This window comes from Temnothorax longispinosus, chromosome 5 (genome assembly GCF_030848805.1).
Source record: "Temnothorax longispinosus isolate EJ_2023e chromosome 5, Tlon_JGU_v1, whole genome shotgun sequence".
Lineage (NCBI taxonomy): Eukaryota > Metazoa > Arthropoda > Insecta > Hymenoptera > Formicidae > Temnothorax > Temnothorax longispinosus.
The window spans coordinates 10,741,076-10,760,554 of NC_092362.1; the positions used below are offsets into that span (position 1 = coordinate 10,741,076).

The 19,479-nt window shown below is 37.4% G+C and overlaps 3 protein-coding genes and 1 long non-coding RNA gene across 13 annotated transcripts; 2 read left to right on the plus strand and 2 right to left on the minus strand.

Moving 5' to 3' along the window:
• Positions 1–903: 903 nt before the first annotated feature.
• Positions 904–4,543, plus strand: LOC139812838 (uncharacterized). 9 transcript variants are annotated; one of them, XR_011731958.1, is made up of 10 exons: positions 904–1,116; positions 1,171–1,286; positions 1,363–1,569; positions 1,667–1,878; positions 1,958–2,055; positions 2,178–2,573; positions 3,091–3,307; positions 3,386–3,781; positions 3,915–4,072; positions 4,155–4,543. It is a non-coding gene; the product is annotated as an uncharacterized lncRNA (long non-coding RNA). The 9 variants fall into 9 exon arrangements; XR_011731956.1 differs by lacking the exon at positions 2,178–2,573 and having other exon boundaries at positions 907–1,116; positions 4,155–4,431; positions 4,499–4,543; XR_011731957.1 differs by lacking the exon at positions 2,178–2,573 and having other exon boundaries at positions 909–1,116; positions 4,155–4,338; positions 4,499–4,543.
• A 4,126-nt stretch (positions 4,544–8,669) lies between these two features.
• Positions 8,670–12,407, minus strand: LOC139812836 (brefeldin A-inhibited guanine nucleotide-exchange protein 1-like). Of its 2 annotated transcripts, none has more exons than XM_071777934.1 (2): positions 11,813–12,407; positions 8,670–11,425 (listed from the first exon to the last, which is right to left on the minus strand). In XM_071777934.1, the coding sequence occupies exon 2, from the start codon at positions 11,277–11,279 to the stop codon at positions 10,785–10,787; it is 495 nt and encodes a 164-aa protein (XP_071634035.1). In that variant the 5' UTR covers positions 11,280–11,425; positions 11,813–12,407; the 3' UTR covers positions 8,670–10,784. The 2 variants fall into 2 exon arrangements, with proteins under 2 accessions (XP_071634035.1, XP_071634036.1); XM_071777935.1 differs by having other exon boundaries at positions 8,670–10,925; positions 11,016–12,407.
• A 2,012-nt stretch (positions 12,408–14,419) lies between these two features.
• On the minus strand, positions 14,420–16,590 carry LOC139812835 (uncharacterized). Its single transcript, XM_071777933.1, has 4 exons — positions 16,316–16,590; positions 15,866–16,228; positions 14,749–15,756; positions 14,420–14,662 (listed from the first exon to the last, which is right to left on the minus strand). Exons 1-4 carry the CDS (start codon positions 16,506–16,508, stop codon positions 14,631–14,633), a joined length of 1,596 nt encoding a protein of 531 aa, XP_071634034.1. The 5' UTR covers positions 16,509–16,590; the 3' UTR covers positions 14,420–14,630.
• A 7-nt stretch (positions 16,591–16,597) lies between these two features.
• LOC139812837 (histone H3) lies at positions 16,598–17,580 on the plus strand. Its single transcript, XM_071777936.1, has one exon. It carries the CDS (start codon positions 16,987–16,989, stop codon positions 17,395–17,397), a length of 411 nt encoding a protein of 136 aa, XP_071634037.1. The 5' UTR covers positions 16,598–16,986; the 3' UTR covers positions 17,398–17,580.
• The last annotated feature ends 1,899 nt before the right edge of the window (positions 17,581–19,479 follow it).

The following is a 19,479-nucleotide window of genomic DNA, read 5'->3' on the forward strand; positions in this document are numbered from 1 at the left end:
GTCAGTATACGTCCGCTGGAACGGAATGATCCCGGTGGCCGCTCTCAGGTTTCTCTCTGTCATAACCTGATTCCTGTCAACTTTAACGATTAATATCTCGCGTCGCGGGGCAGAGCGACACTTTTTTCTGCCAGATTGGTCGTTTTGTGCAAAAACGCGTCGAATGAGCCTAAATTCATCGTTTTTTGTGCTGCTGTAGCTAAACTGAAGAATTACCCAATTTTTTTATGCTTACGCATTATGCGTTATGCAGAAGTGTCTCTAAAGGTCTATCTAGACAAACTTGCATAGGTGCATAACTATATGCATAAAGAAACTGATTGGTCTATTTCCTTATGCACTTGCATATGGACCAATCAATTCTCTTAAAGCCATCGCACACAAAATGCATAGCTTAGCATAAGCGTAGCATAAGACCGCTAAACCAATGAACATCCAGCATAAAGCCGCCATATTGATTTACATAAGATGCTTATTGGTCCAGCGGTCTTATGCTATGCTTATGCAGCCTATACAATTTTGTGTGCGATGGCCTTTATGCTTATGTTTATGGGCTTATGCAAGTTTGTGTGGATATAGCTTAAGAGCACAGTTGACGGAAAGTCGACGGTAAGTCGACTTCTAGTCGGCTTCTAAAAATGACGGAAAGTCGACTAAAAGTCGACTTCTAAATAGGCGACTTCTAAAAATGGCGGAAAGTCGACTAAAAATCGACTTCTAAATAGTCGACTTCTAAAAATGGCGGAAAATCGACTAAAAGTTGACTTCTAAATAGTCGACTTATAAAAGTCGATTTTCCGTCGACTTTTATAAGCCGACTTCTAGTGGACTTCTAAAAATGACGGAAAGTCGACTAAAAGTCGACTTCTAAATAGTCGACTATAAAAAGACGGAAAACAGTCAAACGGCGCGTCATGCATCATCAATATGGCGGCGAATCTCGAGGAGGCTGGAGGAAAGTTTACGCGAGTGCAAGGAATACATGCCGCGAGACAGGACACGATAAGACGTCGAAAAGTGCCGCGCTATCAACCACCGCCACGAAACGTCGTCGTCGTCGTCATCATTGTCTTCCCGTTGACTTCCTCGATTAGATCAGAATACTGGAATTTGACTGTATGTATGTTGCAATATGTTTGAGACGGTTGTCTACAACAAGAATTGTTACAGAATGCCGTTACCAACCGACATGGAAGCGAAATTGCTGCGCCAGATAGTTCTTGCAGGTATGGCGGATCTAAAAGAGGATCAGGATAAGGCCAAGTGGAAACCTGCTTACAGGTTAGGTATGGTGTGTTATTAATTATTATCGATAATTAAGACCTATTGAATGCGACCTCTCCATTCTGAACCATCTTTCAGAACACCATCAGAAATGGAGGAACCTGTGTTCATGCATTCTTCGTGCGTTCTACGGAAAATCAGTCCGGAATAGGTGGTTTATAAAGAGGTGTACGAAACGAATAAGATGTATATGCGAGGTGTCACGGCGATAGAATCCGAATGATTGCCGAAATTCGCTTCCATGCTATGCCATCTTAGTGAACCATTGGTTGATCCACCGCCAAGGTATTTTTATCACAATTGTTGTTTTATAATGTTTTTCCTATTTATTTATATAAAGATATTAATCTTCATTATGATCGAATATTATTCTCATTTATAGATATAATCAAGGAACCGGAAAGATCATTTGCCGCGTGTCTGGTACATTTGGAAAGGCCGGATGGGCACTACCATCGATGGATATAGAGCATCTGTGGACGGTGTCAAGTGGTTCGCGTATTTTTTCTTGGAGGGTTAAGTGTGCCCTAAGCTGAAACGATTTGTTCAATCGCTGCTGACGACACCTGGGAACATAACCAAGTCATGAGCCAGGTAAATCGTTATTCTATCTCCTTCCGATTTCACGTTGATTCATCGAATAGATTACATCAATTCAATACGATTTTTTCAGGTTGATACCACGCACTCAAGCAATAGTACAAACGCTGCAGTCGCAGGGAGTCGTGTCCAAATACAAACTGCTAGAAATCTGGGGTTCGGATGAACAATGTGAGATTTTAATTTATTTAGATATTATCATAGACTTCTATACAATACTAGACCGCTGACAGGCATCTCGGCCGTGATGCTTGCCGCCATGTTGATTTTAGTCAAGATATGCTATACTACAGATTCTATACAAGTGGTTTTATACAAGATTTCTATACAATAGTCTGGCATATACAGAATGTCCAAAAGAAAGGGTTTAATACTACAGGAGTAGTGGTTCGATTTCGGCATTCAAGTACGCTACACGTTGAAGGCATGACTTACAAACTTATTGATAACATGTACCAATATTTAACACAAAAACATTCGCCTGCTTCGTTATATATTGTAATAACGAATGCAGATAAACGCACATCATGAGCAACTGAACACCCGATAGTGATTTAATTCAATATGGCCGCACCCTTCACTAATAGCAGAGAGAAACCTGAGAGCGGCCACCGGGATCATTCCGTTCCAGCGGACGTATACTGACGCACCGCCTGAGAAAGTGGACGTGAACTACGTTGTTACGCTCGGTAACGGTACACACATGGGGTGCGTTCAGCCGATACTCCGCTAGCCTAGCAATCGTGAGCAGTCGCTCGTTTCCTCTCCTTTTAATCCATTGGATCAAAGGAGAGGAAACGAGCGAAAACGAGCGACTGCTCACGATTGCTAGGCTAGCGAAGTATCGGCTGAACGCACCCATGGTTCGTGTCCGTGCTATGATTCGTGTCCGAACTACTCAGATGGAGGGGATATGCCAGTCGGCTGACTCGGCACTTGGCAAGCTTCGAGCGGGGAGAGAAGGGCAGACATACGATCTGCTGTTTCCTTCTCGCTTGAGCTGTGACGTAGCTGCTTAGCACGCGCCGGCTATGCCACGATGCCATGCATTTCGGGTATCGCTCCTCGCGTCTCGCCGAGTGCTGAGTCTCGAGTTGGCAAATCGACGATGCGCTATACGTTACACTTACGTTTATATTTACAAATTTTAATTTTTATATTTATAAATATATATATATATATATATATGTGTCTGATTTCTGCTAGTGACATTCAGAAATGTCATCTAGTCATACATATCAAGAATTTTCGATGGGCTTCTTCAGAAGATAGGATACGAAGAAAATCCTAATGCATGATGACGATATCACAAAGATGCTAAGGCTAGATGCCACGAAATGTGCATGTACCGTCGGTCACGCGGAATGCAAGAGAAAATCCGCCGTTAAATTGAGCGAACATTCACGAATCCTGATACCCACAAGTAATTTCTTACAATCTTCTTATGATCCTGATTATCTCATAATTTGTATTTTTGTACGTGTATTTTATGCTTTGATAGAAGGAACGTGAAAAAGAGCAGGAAAAGGAAAGAGCACTAGCGGCGAAGCAGACAGAAAAGAACAAACAGAAGAGACAGATTCAAGCTTTGTCTTTTAATCTGGACGAAGACGAAGATGAAGCTGAGATGTCTTCTGACGAAGACAATGCCGAAAAATCCCCGTAGTTAAAAAATGTGCAATCTGATGGCCCTGCGATTAAGAAGATTTAGAAAAATCCAGATGTAGATACATGTTTTTTGCCAGTAAGGAAAGGGACGAGGAGAAAAATAAACTTAGGAAAGAATTGAGACAAGAATGGGCTAGAAAGCAGAACGCGTTGAAGGAAGAAGAAATTGAGATCAAATTCAGTTATTGGGATGGATCTGACCATCGTCGGAGTGTTATAATGAAGAAAGGTGAATGTCTCAGTGGTTTAGAGAACGTTTAAGTTATTAAAATACTCCAGTGTCACTTTTGGAGTAACATTGGCATGATATATAATGTTTTGCTGCATAAATTACATTTTCACATACAGGTCATTCTTATTAGGTTCTTCAGAGATGTTTAGAAGTTCTGAGGCCCGAATTCAGCGAGCTTAAAACAGTAATAGCAGATCAGTTAATGTATGTCAAGGAGAATCTTATATCTTATATTACCGCACCATTATACGTTTTACTGCAACTGTAACTGATTTTATTGTAACTAAGGTAAATATACTAAATGATAAAACTTATGAAGCAATATCACAATGTTGGCATGTTATTTTAATGTATGTAATATTGCGATTAGGCATGAGGAAAGAGCGGGCCTCTGTTCACATTTGACGTTCACGATGATATTCGTATTATGCACGATGCTTCTGTCGAAACCGAGGAATCACATGTCGGAAAAGTTTTAGGGCTCAGTCACAATGAGAAAAATAAGGAATAAGATAAAGGAATAAGGAATAAGGCATGTTGCATCTCACTTTAATGTACGTGTACTGAAGTGAGATGCGACATTCCTTTATTCCTTATTCCTTTATCTTATTCCTTATTTTTCTCATTGTGACTGAGCCTTTACTTAGGTATTTATTATTAAAAGAATATTTTGCATAATTCTTTTTTATGTTATTTTTTTATTTTTCTCACTAGATCATGGTACGAGAGGAACAAACACATTTTTCCAGCGAGTAGATGGGAACCTTTTGATCTAACGAAAAGTTACGACAAGTACCTATACAGTGTCGGATAAAAATAGAAAGAAAGCTAAAATCTGATCTTAGATTCAACGAATTGTCCAATTTTGTTTAAAGGATTCAGATTCAAGGACTGTAAATATTATAACCAGATAAATAACTTTGTTTTATCGTACAATTGATTCATTATAAAACAGCTGATTATATATATATATATATATATTATAATCTATTTTATAATGAATATATATATATATATATATATATATATATATATATATATATATATATATATAGGGTTGTGTGGGGTAATGTGCAACGTTTCCGATTCCTGGTCTGCATGTCGACATTTGACAGAACCGCATACTGTCATCTATTTGTGTCAATAGTACCTCGTTTTAGATAAATAAAGCTGGATTTTCACGAGCCGCTGAAACCGACCGTTCGAGCGACAAAACGGATCACGTGACGACGTTTGTATCGTTTGTATGGTACAAACGTCGTCACGTGATCCGTTTTGTCGCTCGAACGGTCGGTTTCAGCGGCTCGTGAAAATCCAGCTTAACTCGCGAGATGGCACGCACCCTGGTTTGCTGTACGAAAAGTGAGTTAAATTTTTCGAGCTCAATGTAATTTTCGCTTTTCACATTCATAGTGATTTCGTGAATTGGTTTTAGTCATCTTATAGGTAAATATTTTTATATTGTTAGTTTTTTAAGTACTTTTGATAATCCAAAGCGATTTTGTGATTTTTTTACGTTGTGTTGGTGTCACGCCAGTCCGCGCAAAATAGCGTGTTTGGGGTTATGTGCACTTTTTTGGGGGTAATGTGCAACACTCATTTTTCGCTAGTTTATCACTATTTTACGATTGAACATGTGTATATGAAGTGTTTTAATGCATTTTTTAAACCGGAAATAAGTTGGCGCTGCAAGTTCATATTTTTTAATGAACTATAGCTCAAACGATTGCTCTCTAATTGCTCCCTCAGAATCAACAATTGCTCCCCTTTTAAAATTATTATTTTTTGAGATATTTAATAAAAACGAAAAATTTCTAATTTTTATTGAAAAACATATTTATAATAACTCTATACAACTAAATCCGGCATAGAACGATTGCTCCTTTATTGCTCCTTATTGCTCCATCATAATTTTAATGATTTATTGCATTTTTATTGAAAAATTAACAAATTAATCATTTCACAAGTAACGCCGCCGCCGTCACTATCAGCCGCCTATTGTAACTATGGCTCGGCAGCCATTGGCAGAAATATTCAAACGTAATATAATAGCTCTATTGTTTATAACTATATCTCAAAGAGTTTAGTCAACATTTCCTCCTATTGATTTTCAGTAGAATAACTATTTCTCGCTTCGCTCTATTGGGATTTTCAATCGCTCCATTCGTATAATTAATTTTGTATGATATTTTAGCAAAGAACTGTTTATTTTCTTGGAAAAATACATTTCTCACAGTCTTCTGCAAGTATATCCAACATAAAACGATTGCTCCTTAATTGCCTACCTGTCAGCATTGTGCATGAGCCTTTATTGACGTTAGGCTGAGTTTCCACTGTGCGCGTCACGTCATCTGTCGTTAAAGCCCCTTGCACAATGCCAGGCAACAGGCAATAGGAACAGGGAATAGAAATCAGAAATCATGTATAAATGCAGAATAAACAGTGACACAGGCAATAGACACAGAGTTTCCGTCACGTTGGAAATTTTGTGTCTATTGCCTGTTGCCAACCAATCATAGCATTTAAACTTTTTAGGTTGTAATTAACGATTTTTTGGTTATTTCCTGTTCCTATTGCCTGTTGTCTGGCATTGTGCAAGGGGCTTAACCAATCTAAACATCCTATTACAAATAATGTAATAAAATAAGATGTTTTGATTGGTCGCGACGGATAACGCAATGCGTGACGCGCTCAGTGGAAACTCAGCCTTAGTGCCCATCTACAATAGGTGTTTTAGGCCTCGGACACACACTTTTTCGTAACAGTAACAGTAGGATTTCGACCAATCGTGTTACTCGATTCGGGGACGTACGGTCGTACGTTTTCGAATCGAGCAACGCGATTGGTCGAAATCCTACTGTTACTGTTACGAAAAAGTGTGTGTGGCCAGCTTTAAGCCCTAATCCTTAAGAAATTGTTCAATCACAATTGAATTTGAAGAGAATAAATTGACTGTGATTGGTCAATTTCTTAGGGCTTAGGGCTTAAAACACCTATTGTAGATGGGCACTTAAGCCTTGTGTCCACATTGCTAGAACTGCGTTCGAGTTTTGGTTTAAGCCAATCAACTTGCAGCTCTTACAGAAAAGCAGCGACGAATAGAGCGATTGAAAATCCCAATAGAGCGAAGCGAGAAATAGTTATTCTACCGAAAATCAATAGGAAATGTTGACTAAACTCTTTGAGATATAGTTATGAACAATAGAGCTATTATATTACGTTTGAATATTTCCGCCAATGGCTGCCGAGCCATAGTTACAATAGGCGGCCGATAGTAGCGGCGGCGGCGTTACTTGTGAAATAATTAATTTGTTAATTTTTCAATAAAAATCCAATAAATCATTAAAATTATGATGGAGCAATAAGGAGCAATTGTTCTATGCCGGATTTAGTTATATAGAATTATTATAAATATGTTTTTCAATAAAAATTAGAAATTTTTCGTTTTTATTAAATATTTCAAAAAATAATAATTTTAAAAGGGGAGCAATTGTTGATTCTGAGGGAGCAATCGTTTGAGCTATAGTTCATAAAAAAATATGAACTTGCAGCGCCAACTTATTTCCGGTATTTTTCAATGTGTTTAGTCATTATGCCACGAAAGTATAAAAATAAGGGTATCGCTGTTTCGGTCAATTGCGATCTAATTTGGGCAGCAATAAAATTGCTGAAAGGCGATCATCCGGTTGCGTTTTTCCTTTCATTATATTAATTTTTAAGCCGATAAATAAATAAAAAATAAAAAAAATGAATTTTTTTTGGTGAAATTTCCATTTGTCAGAGGTCGATTACAATACAGTGAAATTTTTTGTTCACCAGATTTCGATTAATTTGTATTTAAGAAGCCCAAATTTGACATTTAAGTCGATTGATGTCAATATTCATGCATTTTTTACCTGTGTTGCACATCACCCCAAGAAAATTTAAAAATGCTAAAACAGACGTTTTTTTGAAAACTCGAAAAATTTTTAGGAAAAATTTAAAATTTTGAAAATCTAATCACACAGAATTGTAGTATTTTCCTTCCTCTACATTATACAGCCATGATCTATTCAAGAATTTGATTTTTGGATATGTTTTCCGAGCAACGAGTGAACGTGTTGCACATCACCCCACACAACCCTATAGATTGTAGCTACATTGTATTTTTAAGGACTGTGATTTTAATTCATTCAGTTATGTGATAATATTTAATTCATTTACTCGATTATGTAGCTCTACTAAATAGTTAAGTTTTCGCAAACATTTGGAGGGAAAATAAAAATACATGAATAGTTTAATGACTTGAATATAATAATTACAATATGAAAATACAAATACTTTAATTCATTGCGATAAAAATCAGAAACAGTATTAAAATATTAATCCATGATCAGATCCTCTAACAGAAATCTATTTACAAATATTAGATGATGTATCATCTCTTGTCATTTCTTGAAGATAACTGTACAAAAATAAATATATACAATTATATCGATTATAATCACGTATTATTCATAGATTTGATACAAGTTGGATCCATGTATGTAATATTTTCGGGAAAATGGTCCATTATAATAAACTTTTTCTCAGTCGATCTGTTCAAGCAGTCAAAGGAATCCGAACCAATAAATAACTAGTCCAGACCCGAATCTGTTCCAGTAGTTTCCAGTTTTGCATCGTTTTATATTCTTCATGTGTTTTTAATACATGAATTATTACTTATTTGAAAATTAATAATTAGTGGATAAGGAATAATCACATTGTCAGGTAAATTTTTTATTTTAAAAATAATAATTGATTTAATATAAATAATTTAATTATTGCAGATAAACATGATTTAAAAAACATGTTAATATTATATATATATGTATATATACGATATATATGTGTATTTATATCTACCTAACATAGAGAATTCACAAGAATAACATTAAATATAATAAATACGTATTTAATCAATAAATACATATTTAATAAATTTCAAAAATAGGAGACAATAGTTCTATATTATAACTATTATTACATTTAATGTTATAGCGATTCTCTATATAATACGAATATAAATACATATATATGTATATTTGTAAAAAATAAGAGGTTTTATATATATATGTATATATGGGACAATCCACGTCACTTTTACCCTCCCATCTGTCCAAAATTGGTATGGACGGATTTTAATGACTAAGGGCAGAAAATGTTCGTCTTGAAAAGAGCTTTCAAAAGGCGTGTGGCATATATGCGCAATTCAACATGGCGTCATGTTGAATCTGAAATTTTGAATTTATTCCTTTAAGTAGCCATAACTATGACGCCATGTTGAATTGCGCATATATGCCACACGCCTTTCGAAAGCTCTTTTCAAGACGAACATTTTCCGCCCTTAGTCATTAAAATCCGTCCATACAAATTTTAGACAGATGGGGGGTAAAAGTAACGTAGACTGTCCTTACCCCCCATCTGTCCAAAATTGGTATGAACGGATTTTAATGACTAAGGGCGGAAAATGTTCGTCTTTTCTCCAGTTCCTAGAACTTCTCTATTTTGTAGCCAATCAGTACGATCTGCTGCTACTTTTCATTGCCCATGAAATTTCACCTTTAGAAGTAGAGCAGCAGAAATACAAATGATTTTGGCAGAAATAAACAAAACAAGGCAAATGAGGGCTCGTTCGCGACGATGGACGGGCGACAGTAATAAAATATTACAAATTGAATAAAATATATATAATAATTAAAGTAAACGTTTTGGTCCTTGGTTTGGACCCTCCTCAGTACATATATAGCTGGTCGAGTGAAATGCAGTGGTCACAAGTAGTCAAAAATGCAGTTATTCCGCTCTCCGATTATGAGAGTGTGGATCTCGTATCCTCAACGTGACTGTTATCTTAATTCCATAAAAAAAAAATTAAACAAATATATATAGTCATACCTTAAAAAGTGATCACAAGAGTTACCTGACAGTCAAATTGATAAGATATACGACACCATCTCTCCGCGTAATACAATAAGTATTACGCGGCATTTTTTACTACTTATTGTGACCACTGCATTTCACTCGACCAGCTATATGTACTGAGGAGGGTCCAAATCAAGGACCGAAACGTTTACTTTATTATATATATTTTATTCAATTTGTAATATTTTATTACTGTCGCCCGTCCATCGTCGCGAACGAGCTCTCATTTGCCTTGTTTTTTTTTATTTATCGTTATTGAGAGCGTTATCTTTGTTATTTTGACAGAATATACCGTACATCTGATTTATCAATCAAACATTTTTCGAAATTCGTAACGCCAAAATGGACCGTATGGCCTACATTTCACAGCACGAAGCTATAACAGTTTCACAATCTCCACTTAACTTACCAGTAATTATTTCTATAAATATTTATAACATAAATTAAAAACAACTTTAATAATATTGATGATAATTATTTACACTTTATTTTAAAATATTTATTATAATCTTTTAGATACTTTCATTTTCCGGACATTATAATATTTACAAAATATTGAACGTATATATTTTCAAAATATTTAAATCTTTTTTATAAATATTTTATAAATATTTTATAAATATTTTGTGCTGTCTGGGAGTTTAGCGCGCTCGACTGTTCTTTTTCTGACGGGCAGATGCTTGCACGCTTTTTTCGCATTTCTGTCACGATCGGATCTATACGGCAAAAACAACAATTTAAGCGACATACACTTGTGAAATTTTGCTGCAAATATGTTTCAAGCGTTTAGCACACTCGACTGCTCTTTTTTTCACGGGCAGATGCTTGTACGTTCTTTTCACGTTTCTGCTGGTTGGATCTGTACTCAAAAGATACTTCCATATTGTTTTCACATTTCTGCTACATGTTTACTTTTAACAAATAGTATAAAATTTCACAGTAGCTTCTTACAGCAGACTACTGCAATAGTACAGTAAGTACTCGTTCAATCACAGATATTATGCACTTTTGTCGCAATTTTGAACTGTTTTCTTGCGCACTTCTTCGGGACGCATCTGAACTACCAAACTGCAATGGTTACCAGGGCAGCTTCAGTTTTGCCGTTTGCTATGACAGAACCCTCCTGCTGATGTTCCCCATCAAGCCTCACGTTCTCTTCCTCCGCCTGAGTCTTCATTCGCGCGAAGATCACGTTGATCATCTGCGTGAGAGTCGCACAGGCTGTTGTTTGATTCACCAGGTTGCGTGACGACAAGTAAACGTTGTAAACAGTACGAATTGTTAACAATACCGTATCCTCGTATACCTCCACATGCTGGGTTGTCATTACAGTCAGTAGAGCTTTAATAATCTGCAGCTGCACACTCTCATCGGTCTGTGGACCGGTGAAGCAACCGCAAATGGTCTCGACAATGCGCACAATCAGCAGCTTGTTAGAGTTGTTAGGCTCCGTTGAATCAGGCACATTGCCAGTGAGATGGCTATATGCGATTAACTTCTGCAGACAGTCCAGTGCTGTGTCACCACAATCGGCCGTAGTGACTAGCTCTGACATGCTGACTCAAATGGCAAGAAGTACTTCTCAGCGGTAATGACATTTGAGTCGCTCTTAATTGAGCTGTGGCCCAATTAAGGGCGTTTGAGATAACCTCTTCACCCTGCACAGCTGGTGTACATCTTTGATCTCGTTACGGAGGTCCTCTGCAAGATGGAAATATGAGTGACAAACTTAATTAGCAACTATCGCTTATAGCTACAGGCTCATTAGCCTGTATATTTATTTATTTTAGAAAATAATTTTTAAAACGTTCATATTAATTCTGATTGCAGACGAACCTTCGGGAACACTAGCGCCTTCTTCTTTTAACATGAATAACTAAAAATCTATATTTCGGCTAATTACCGAGTTTATAAATATTTAATTATAATTATCTGGGTGACTCACAAACCTTTTTAATCACACTTCATAACTCTTCATACAAAATACAAACGATTCCGTATAAAAACTTTTATTAATTTATCTATTTCGGCTAAATGCATGGTGTAAAAATAATTAATTAATTACAATTAAACGAATGACTCACAAACCTTTTCAATTGCACTTCAAAAGTCTTCACACGAAATACAAACGATTTCATATGGTAGATTCTTTCCCGGACATTCATTTCCGGTCAAATACATACGAATTTAGCATCCCCTTAAGGCGAAATAGTTTGACGCGCATCTGCGAATCGGCCTTTAGCCGGAAGCCGAGCATCCTTGATGCTGTGATCGGAGACGCTCGAGAATGTTCGGCTACAGTCGGGTGCGCTGCGAGCGTCACATGTGCGACCACGAGCTGCCCCGCCGACCGAGCAGTGTCGTCAGGAACGCCATTACAACCAGACCTCGTGTGAATAAGAATAAAAAGAGAGCGTACGGCTCAGCCGGCGAGACATAGAAAATACGAAACCGAGCTGCTTTATTCATTCGGGCTACCCCCTCACTTCCTATCTACATCTCTCGATAATTCATCTGTGACAACAATGTCTGCTACCTGCGAAAAGAGGCGAGGCATCCCGTGGAGGGTAAACCAACACCTAGAGGATTTAGACTACGCCGATGACATAGTACTGCTAGCAAATAGTAGGGCACATATGCAGGGCAAAATAAACGATCTAAATTTAGAAGCCAATAGACGAGGACTCAAAATAATTATCAGCAAAACCAAATGTATGGGGGTTAACCATAGCAGTAATCTCGCATTTGGATAGAAGGGCAACAGATCGAAGAAGTGAATAGTTTCGTTTACTTGGGTGGAGTAGTGACCCCAAATGGCGGAACACAGGCGGAGGACGTCGCGTACCACATTCAGAAGGCTGGCTGGGCTTTCGCGTCCCTTGGAAATATTTGGAAGTCGGGAACCTTATCTCTGATGTGAGTCAAGTTGCGTGTGTTTGACGCTTGTGTAAAGTCCGTTTTGCTCTATGGGTCGGAGACATGGACGGAGACAAACTACAAGTCTTCGTTAATAAATGCCTGCGAAAGATCTTCAGAATATGGTGGCCCAGAACAATCTCAAACGAGAAGCTGTGGCAGGTAACGGGGCAATCCGACATTCACAGGGAGATAAAAAGACGCAAATACAACTGGATTGGCCACACGCACACGTTGAGAAAGGAATACGATGAAATACCTTATGCTACCTTGCAGTGGCAGCCCGTTGGTACGCGGAGAAGAAGACACCCCAGAACAACTTGGAGAAGGACAGTCACGCGCGAAACTGGCAAATCTATTAGCGAACTAAGATTCCTGGCGAGGAGCAGAGATAGGTGGAAATCTTTTGTTGAGAGCCTATGTTCCTGAGAAAAATTCGGCAATGATGTTAATTAATTTTTTAGGCTTCCATTTCCATTAAATAGTTACTTTATAACTGTAAAAGTCACAACAAAATTCCTGTTTGTAATTTGACAATTTTGAAAATTAAAATATTATATAATAGGTACATTTTCAGTACTGCATCCGCTCATTTATTAAACAAGAAGTTAAATTAAGCAACTAATTAAATTATTAATATTAAATATTAATACAATAAGATATTTGTATTTACATTTATCAAAATAAAAAATTAGCTCAATTATGAAAATAAATATTAATAATTGGATTTATTAAAAATTAAATAATTTGTTCAGATATTGCGCTCGAATTCTTTTCGCGTTTTACAACGCCCGATCATTTCACATTAGATGGCGCGACGCGTGAGTCGCCACTAGAGGAACTCTAGTCGCCACTCTCAAAGAGCCCCCACCTCTTTCCTCACGATCGTTAGGTGTCATGGCCGCACTTGCTTGCGTTTCTTCGAATGTGTCGAGTCCGTTATCTCTTTCTTGACGGATTGATCGTTGCGGCGCGTGTTCTGGAGATCAACCGAGCGAGAGTCAGATCACCAGGGAGAGCTCACCGCCAGGAAAGGGAAAGCTGCGGCAGTTAGCGTTCGAGAGGGAGGATCGAGGCGAGGAGTCCGGTCCAGCGAGCAAGGCCCTTTTAAGAGATTCTCATTGGAACGCCATATTTAAAGACAGACATTAGTAAAAAAAAGTACAAGGGCCGCTAGAGTTTATATTCGTCTTGAGATCTGAGAATTATATGTATGCTTTACTTTATGTCCACGCTACGACAGACGTCTCGTTCTTTGTCATCAGCCGAACGCTGCCCTTGCAGCAACCCAATGCAAAATATTAACTATGTATAATATTTAATTGCGGATTGCACATACTGTAGTAAAGCCTCTTATTTAGTCAAATACATTGAGAAAACTTATCCTCAATCTCCAAGAGATATTCTCCCATTTTTAAATAATCCCCCTCATCAATTCATCCGTCTTCTCCTTGCAACTTGCAAGTCTATGGATCTCCCCCCCTTAGAAAGAGCCGAAGAGTTTAATCGGAGCATCATGTGGCGGTCAGCTGTCCGCCACGAACGCGCGACGGTGCGCGCGACGCCGGCAGTATGACGGGAGGCGCGCGGCGCGAAGCGGCGGCACGGTATCGATCAGGGCCGGTAAACTCCCATTGTTCTCGCGTTGCCAGTGTTTGTAGCGCCTCTACAAATCTTGCCCCACCTTTGAGGAACTAAAATTCAATATGGCTGTCGAACCGCTCGATTTAAATCCATAATAGCTGATTTTTTCATATTATAATTATTGCTATTTATAAAAATTATGATAGAAAAATGGCTAGGAAGCAAAAATTAAGCTACACTGCTATTGTTACAATTTAATTATTACAAGTTTTATTATAAATATTTCGAAATAGGAAAAATATATAAAATTATAAAATAGATATAGAATGTGTACATGTGTGTATGTGTTTATATGTATGTACGGTGTATATGTGTGTATATGTATGTGTGTGTGTATAAACATATTTTAATTTAGATGCGTATACCTGGATAAAGTACCTGCAAAAAAAAACATAATTGTTTTAATAAATAACTCATTCTATTCCCTTATTTGCGAGTGTAAACATAATACTTCCCCTTCTTACCTTTCTTAACATATCTCATTGCCAATGATTTAGCTTGATTATACATATAATTTGGCTGGAATTCAGCTAATATTTTTTTATTTAATATTTTATTAAGAAAATTGCACCACTGCTGGATAAATTCCATTGCAACCATATCCAACAACTCCTTCAAAGCAGACTTACAGTGCATTATTAAATAATTTGTCTCCGTCGCCATGCTATTTAAAACTTGTTCTTTTAATTTGATATTGTGGCAAAAGTTTGGAAATTGCACTTCAGTTATATATATCGCTTGTTGTAATATATTTGTTATTTGTTCATTTTCTAATTTTTTTGCACAATCACTGCATATAGGTATCCATTTTTTACGCATAAAACTCAATATTTTGTGCACATTCACAAAAACATTTCTTGCTTCTACTATTGGTACAGCAGCTTCAGCACAATCTATGTTGGTGTCATTATTTTCCATGCGTGCAATTTCTGCTGCGCGAAACATAGTCATTAATGCTAAGGAACTATCCGTTTCGTTTTCTTCACAATTAGAAGAGACGGAATGCTTGGACGTAATATTAGCAGTAATTAGTGTTTTAAATGCCGTTCCAAATTGGTAAGGAGTTGGGTTGACATTCCTACGTCCTACGTCTCTTATTTGGCCGAAAAAATTTTCTAGTACGTCTTGATTTATATATTTTAAATTAAGATGTGTAAATCCACTTCTCTGGAGGACATCCCATAGACGTGCAGCACCTCGGATCGTCCACATCCAATTTTTTAAGCACTTTGGTGCATTTCTTCTTATTGGTTTTAGTGTTGTTTTTTCAACAAATTGCATATTATCCAACGTAAATAATGCCTTTTGCCAAAAACGTTTATGCGTGCTTTGTGGACTAATTATACTACTAAGGCCTTGTCCTTGTTTGCCATTAAAGGAATCGAATAATTCATCAAAGAATAATAGCGTTCTTGATGTAGCAGCGGCGCTTTCTGGCAACTGTATCGTGCCTTTTATAGTTTCAACAACACCTGCAATATAAATAAATAATGCGTAAAGTCAGAATATTTTTTTGCTTCTACAGTGCATGCAAATTAAAATTTTCCAGCATTTTTTTGATAAATGACCATTATTATTTACCTTGTTTATAAGATACGACAATAGCCATGTAATGAGCCACAGTATGGCTTAACACTTGGACAGCATATTTTACTCTCATCTTTGGAATCAAAGCTGGATAGATATGCTTATCCACTAATTTAGGCATCATCCGTTGTTGAATATCTGAATATTTGTTCAGTTTATCGATAGTATACAAACGTTCGATAGCATCCCATGTGGCGTATGGACATTTCAAATCTGTTGATACATTTTTGTTAAGCATTAAATGTTTAGTTAGTAAGTTATTCCGCACGCCTTTTTGCAAATGAACATAATCAAAGAGTGGTATAATTTTGTGATTTTTAAGAAAAATGGTGTTATCTTTTATATGTCCTTGTGGTTCTGAAAAAAATTTAATGCATGTTTAGTACTTATACAATACAGGTACACACATAAATACATATATCAATACATATGTAAATTACTCACCATTACCATGTAGTGCAGGTCGCGTTTGTTGTATCAATAAATTGATCGCTGCAATATTAGTTCCCCCTTGATCGCAAACGCTTGCAACTGGTTTGAAACCACACTTTATAAGTGCTAGCAACCATTCTTTGATGCATCTGGCTAATTGAATTGAATTTGTTGCACCATGACTGTATCCGTAGCCAATTGGCATGTGCTTTCCAGAGGCGAGACATCTTATATAAAAAACAATCGCATGATCTGCTATCTTTCTAGTTCGTTTTGTACCCCAATCTTCCAAGCAATGTGATTTCTGCCCAGTGCTCTGAATGTCAACGTGAAGAAATTCAAGCAAGCGCGGGTAAACGGCGGGAGTAACTATGACTCTCTTAAGGTAGCCAAATGCCTCGTCATCTAATTAGTGACGCGCATGAATGGATTAACGAGATTCCCACTGTCCCTATCTACTATCTAGCGAAACCACTGCCAAGGGAACGGGCTTGGAAAAATTAGCGGGGAAAGAAGACCCTGTTGAGCTTGACTCTAGTCTGGCACTGTAAGGAGACATGAGAGGTGTAGCATAAGTGGGAGATGGCAACATCGCCGGTAAGCAATCTGACAAGGGATCTTCGCTCGAATCGCTTGTTCGCTGTTCGCATTGACGTATTGACTCATATCGATTGACCGTTGCGATGGCACGTACCAAGCAGACTGCTCGCAAATCGACCGGAGGAAAGGCGCCCCGGAAACAATTGGCCACTAAAGCTGCGAGGAAGAGTGCCCCGGCCACCGGCGGTGTGAAAAAACCTCACCGTTACAGGCCCGGCACCGTGGCCCTCCGTGAAATCCGTCGTTACCAGAAAAGTACGGAATTGTTGATCCGTAAATTGCCATTCCAGCGACTCGTTCGTGAGATCGCTCAGGATTTCAAGACTGACCTCCGCTTCCAAAGCTCTGCTGTGATGGCTCTCCAGGAAGCTAGCGAGGCGTACCTCGTGGGTCTTTTCGAAGACACGAACTTGTGCGCTATTCACGCTAAGCGAGTCACCATCATGCCGAAAGACATCCAACTGGCACGTCGTATTCGTGGCGAGCGAGCTTAGGCGCAACAGTTTTATATAAAACAATTTATATAAAACGGTTCACCTCGCCCAGGCCCGGCACGTCAGCCAAACCCGCTTCCCGACCAAGCCCGACACGCCCCGCTCCTCAGAGCCAATCCTTATTCCGAAGTTACGGATCCAATTTGCCGACTTCCCTTACCTACATTAGTCTATCGACTAGAGGCTCTTTACCTTGGAGACCTGCTGCGGATATGGGTACGAACCGGCGCGACACCTCCACGTGGCCCTCTCCTGGATTTTCAAGGTCCGAGGGGAAGATCCGGACACCGCCGCAACTGCGGTGCTCTTCGCGTTCCAAATTATCTTATCATTTTTTGGATCATATTGGACAGCAGGTTGTATAGACATTTCGTCCCAAATAAGCACCACATATAAATCTTTAGGATCAATCTCTTTCTTAATTAAACATAAATATTGTAGAATACTTTTATTACACCCAGTATCAATAGGAATATTTCGTAATTGTTTCTTTAAAGTGACATGAGAAGGAAAGTGTAGATATTTAGAAAGAAAATTATATGATGTACGAGATCTTTTAAAGAGACTTAAGCAAAACATTTTTTCTTCAAGAGTGTAACGTCTAGCCTGTTGAAAATAAAGACATAATACAACATAATAAACATATATAAGAAAATAATCATAAGCCAATATTTATAGTCTGTTCTTATTTCAAGACCGTCTTAAAATTGTACTCAAGACGGTCTTATATATAAGAACCGATTATATAAATATCATCCATAGAATGCAATAATACAAAATATATGCATCAAAATTTTAATTTTATGTTTAATTTTATATATACAATTTTTAATAATTTTTAAATAAAATAAATACAATTGCAAACAATATTATTAAATAGCATGAAAAAAGAGAAAAAAGAAAGAAAAAGAAAGAAAAAATAACTAAAACAATAGAAAAAATATTGTTAATAAATTTGCAAACATGATTGAAGAATGATATAGACGAAGGATATACAATATTGATCAAGATATTAATGTACCTGAGGTGCCACTTTATCATGTCTTATTATTAGATCAAGTATTTGTTGTCGTATTAAGGAAGTTTTATCCTGTCTGCCTCTATGATCTGTAGTGCTAAGTATTATTCTGTTAGATGTACGTTTTTGTTTCATTTTCCGAATCTTTTGCTTTAATCGTCTTTGATCTTTTTGTAATTTTATTACTTTCTGATAAAACAATCGGGCTTGTGGATTTAATTTACTTTGTCTTGTAATTTTCAAAAGATTAGGTCTTCTTCTTGCAGATAAAGTATGTTTATTGTCTTTATTTAATTGCTTTTCTATTTCCTCTTGCTTTTGAGACAATACTTCTATTTCCTCTTGTTGTTGGTAATGCAACATTTCCATTCTCTCTTGAATTTCTTCTTGCTTTTGAAACAACATTTCCATTCTCTTTTCTCGCTCGTGATACAACATGTTCATTCTTTTTTTAATTTCTACTTGCTCTTGGGACACCATTTCCATTCTCTCTTCTTGCTCGTGATGCAACATTTCCATTCTCTCTTGATTTTGTCTTGCTCTTGGGACACCATTTCTATTCTCTTTTCTTGCTCGTGATGCAACATTTCCATTCTCTCTTGAATTTTTTCTTGCTCTTTGGACAACATTTCCATTCTCTCTTCTTGCTCGTGATGCAACATTTCCATTCTATCTTGAATTTTTTCTTGCTCTTGGGACACCATTTCCATTCTCTCTTCGTGCTCGTGATGTAACATTTCCATTCTATCTTGAATTTTTTCTTGCTCTTGGGACACCATTTCCATTCTCTCTTCGTGCTCGTGATGTAACATTTCCATCCTCTCTTGAACTTCTTCTCGCTTTTGAGACAGCATTTCTATTCTCTCTTTTTGCTGTTGGTGCAATACTTTCATTTCCTGTTGTTGCTGATGGTACAACACTTCCATTCTCTCTTGTTGCTGATGCAGCACTTCCATTCTCTCTTGAATTTCTTCTCTATTTTGAGATATTGTCATTTCTGTCTGTTGCTGGAATACTTCTTCTTGCTGGAGTTGTGTACCCGCCTCTTCTGAGCATGCTAATTC

What these genes read in the sequence shown, in the direction of transcription:
- LOC139812835 (XM_071777933.1), bottom strand. Translation starts at nt 16,508, where the DNA reads ATGCCAATTGGCTACGGATACAGTCATGGTGCAACAAATTCAATTCAA. An exon ending in TGTCGTATCTTATAAACAAG is followed by an intron (nt 15,757 to 15,865) that starts GTAAATAATAAT and finishes TTTATATTGCAG; the next exon opens with GTGTTGTTGAAACTATAAAA. An exon ending in AATGAGATATGTTAAGAAAG is followed by an intron (nt 14,663 to 14,748) that starts GTAAGAAGGGGA and finishes TTTTTTTTGCAG; the next exon opens with GTACTTTATCCAGGTATACG.
- LOC139812837 (XM_071777936.1), top strand. Translation starts at nt 16,987, where the DNA reads ATGGCACGTACCAAGCAGACTGCTCGCAAATCGACCGGAGGAAAGGCG.
- LOC139812836 (XM_071777934.1), bottom strand. Translation starts at nt 11,279, where the DNA reads ATGTCAGAGCTAGTCACTACGGCCGATTGTGGTGACACAGCACTGGAC.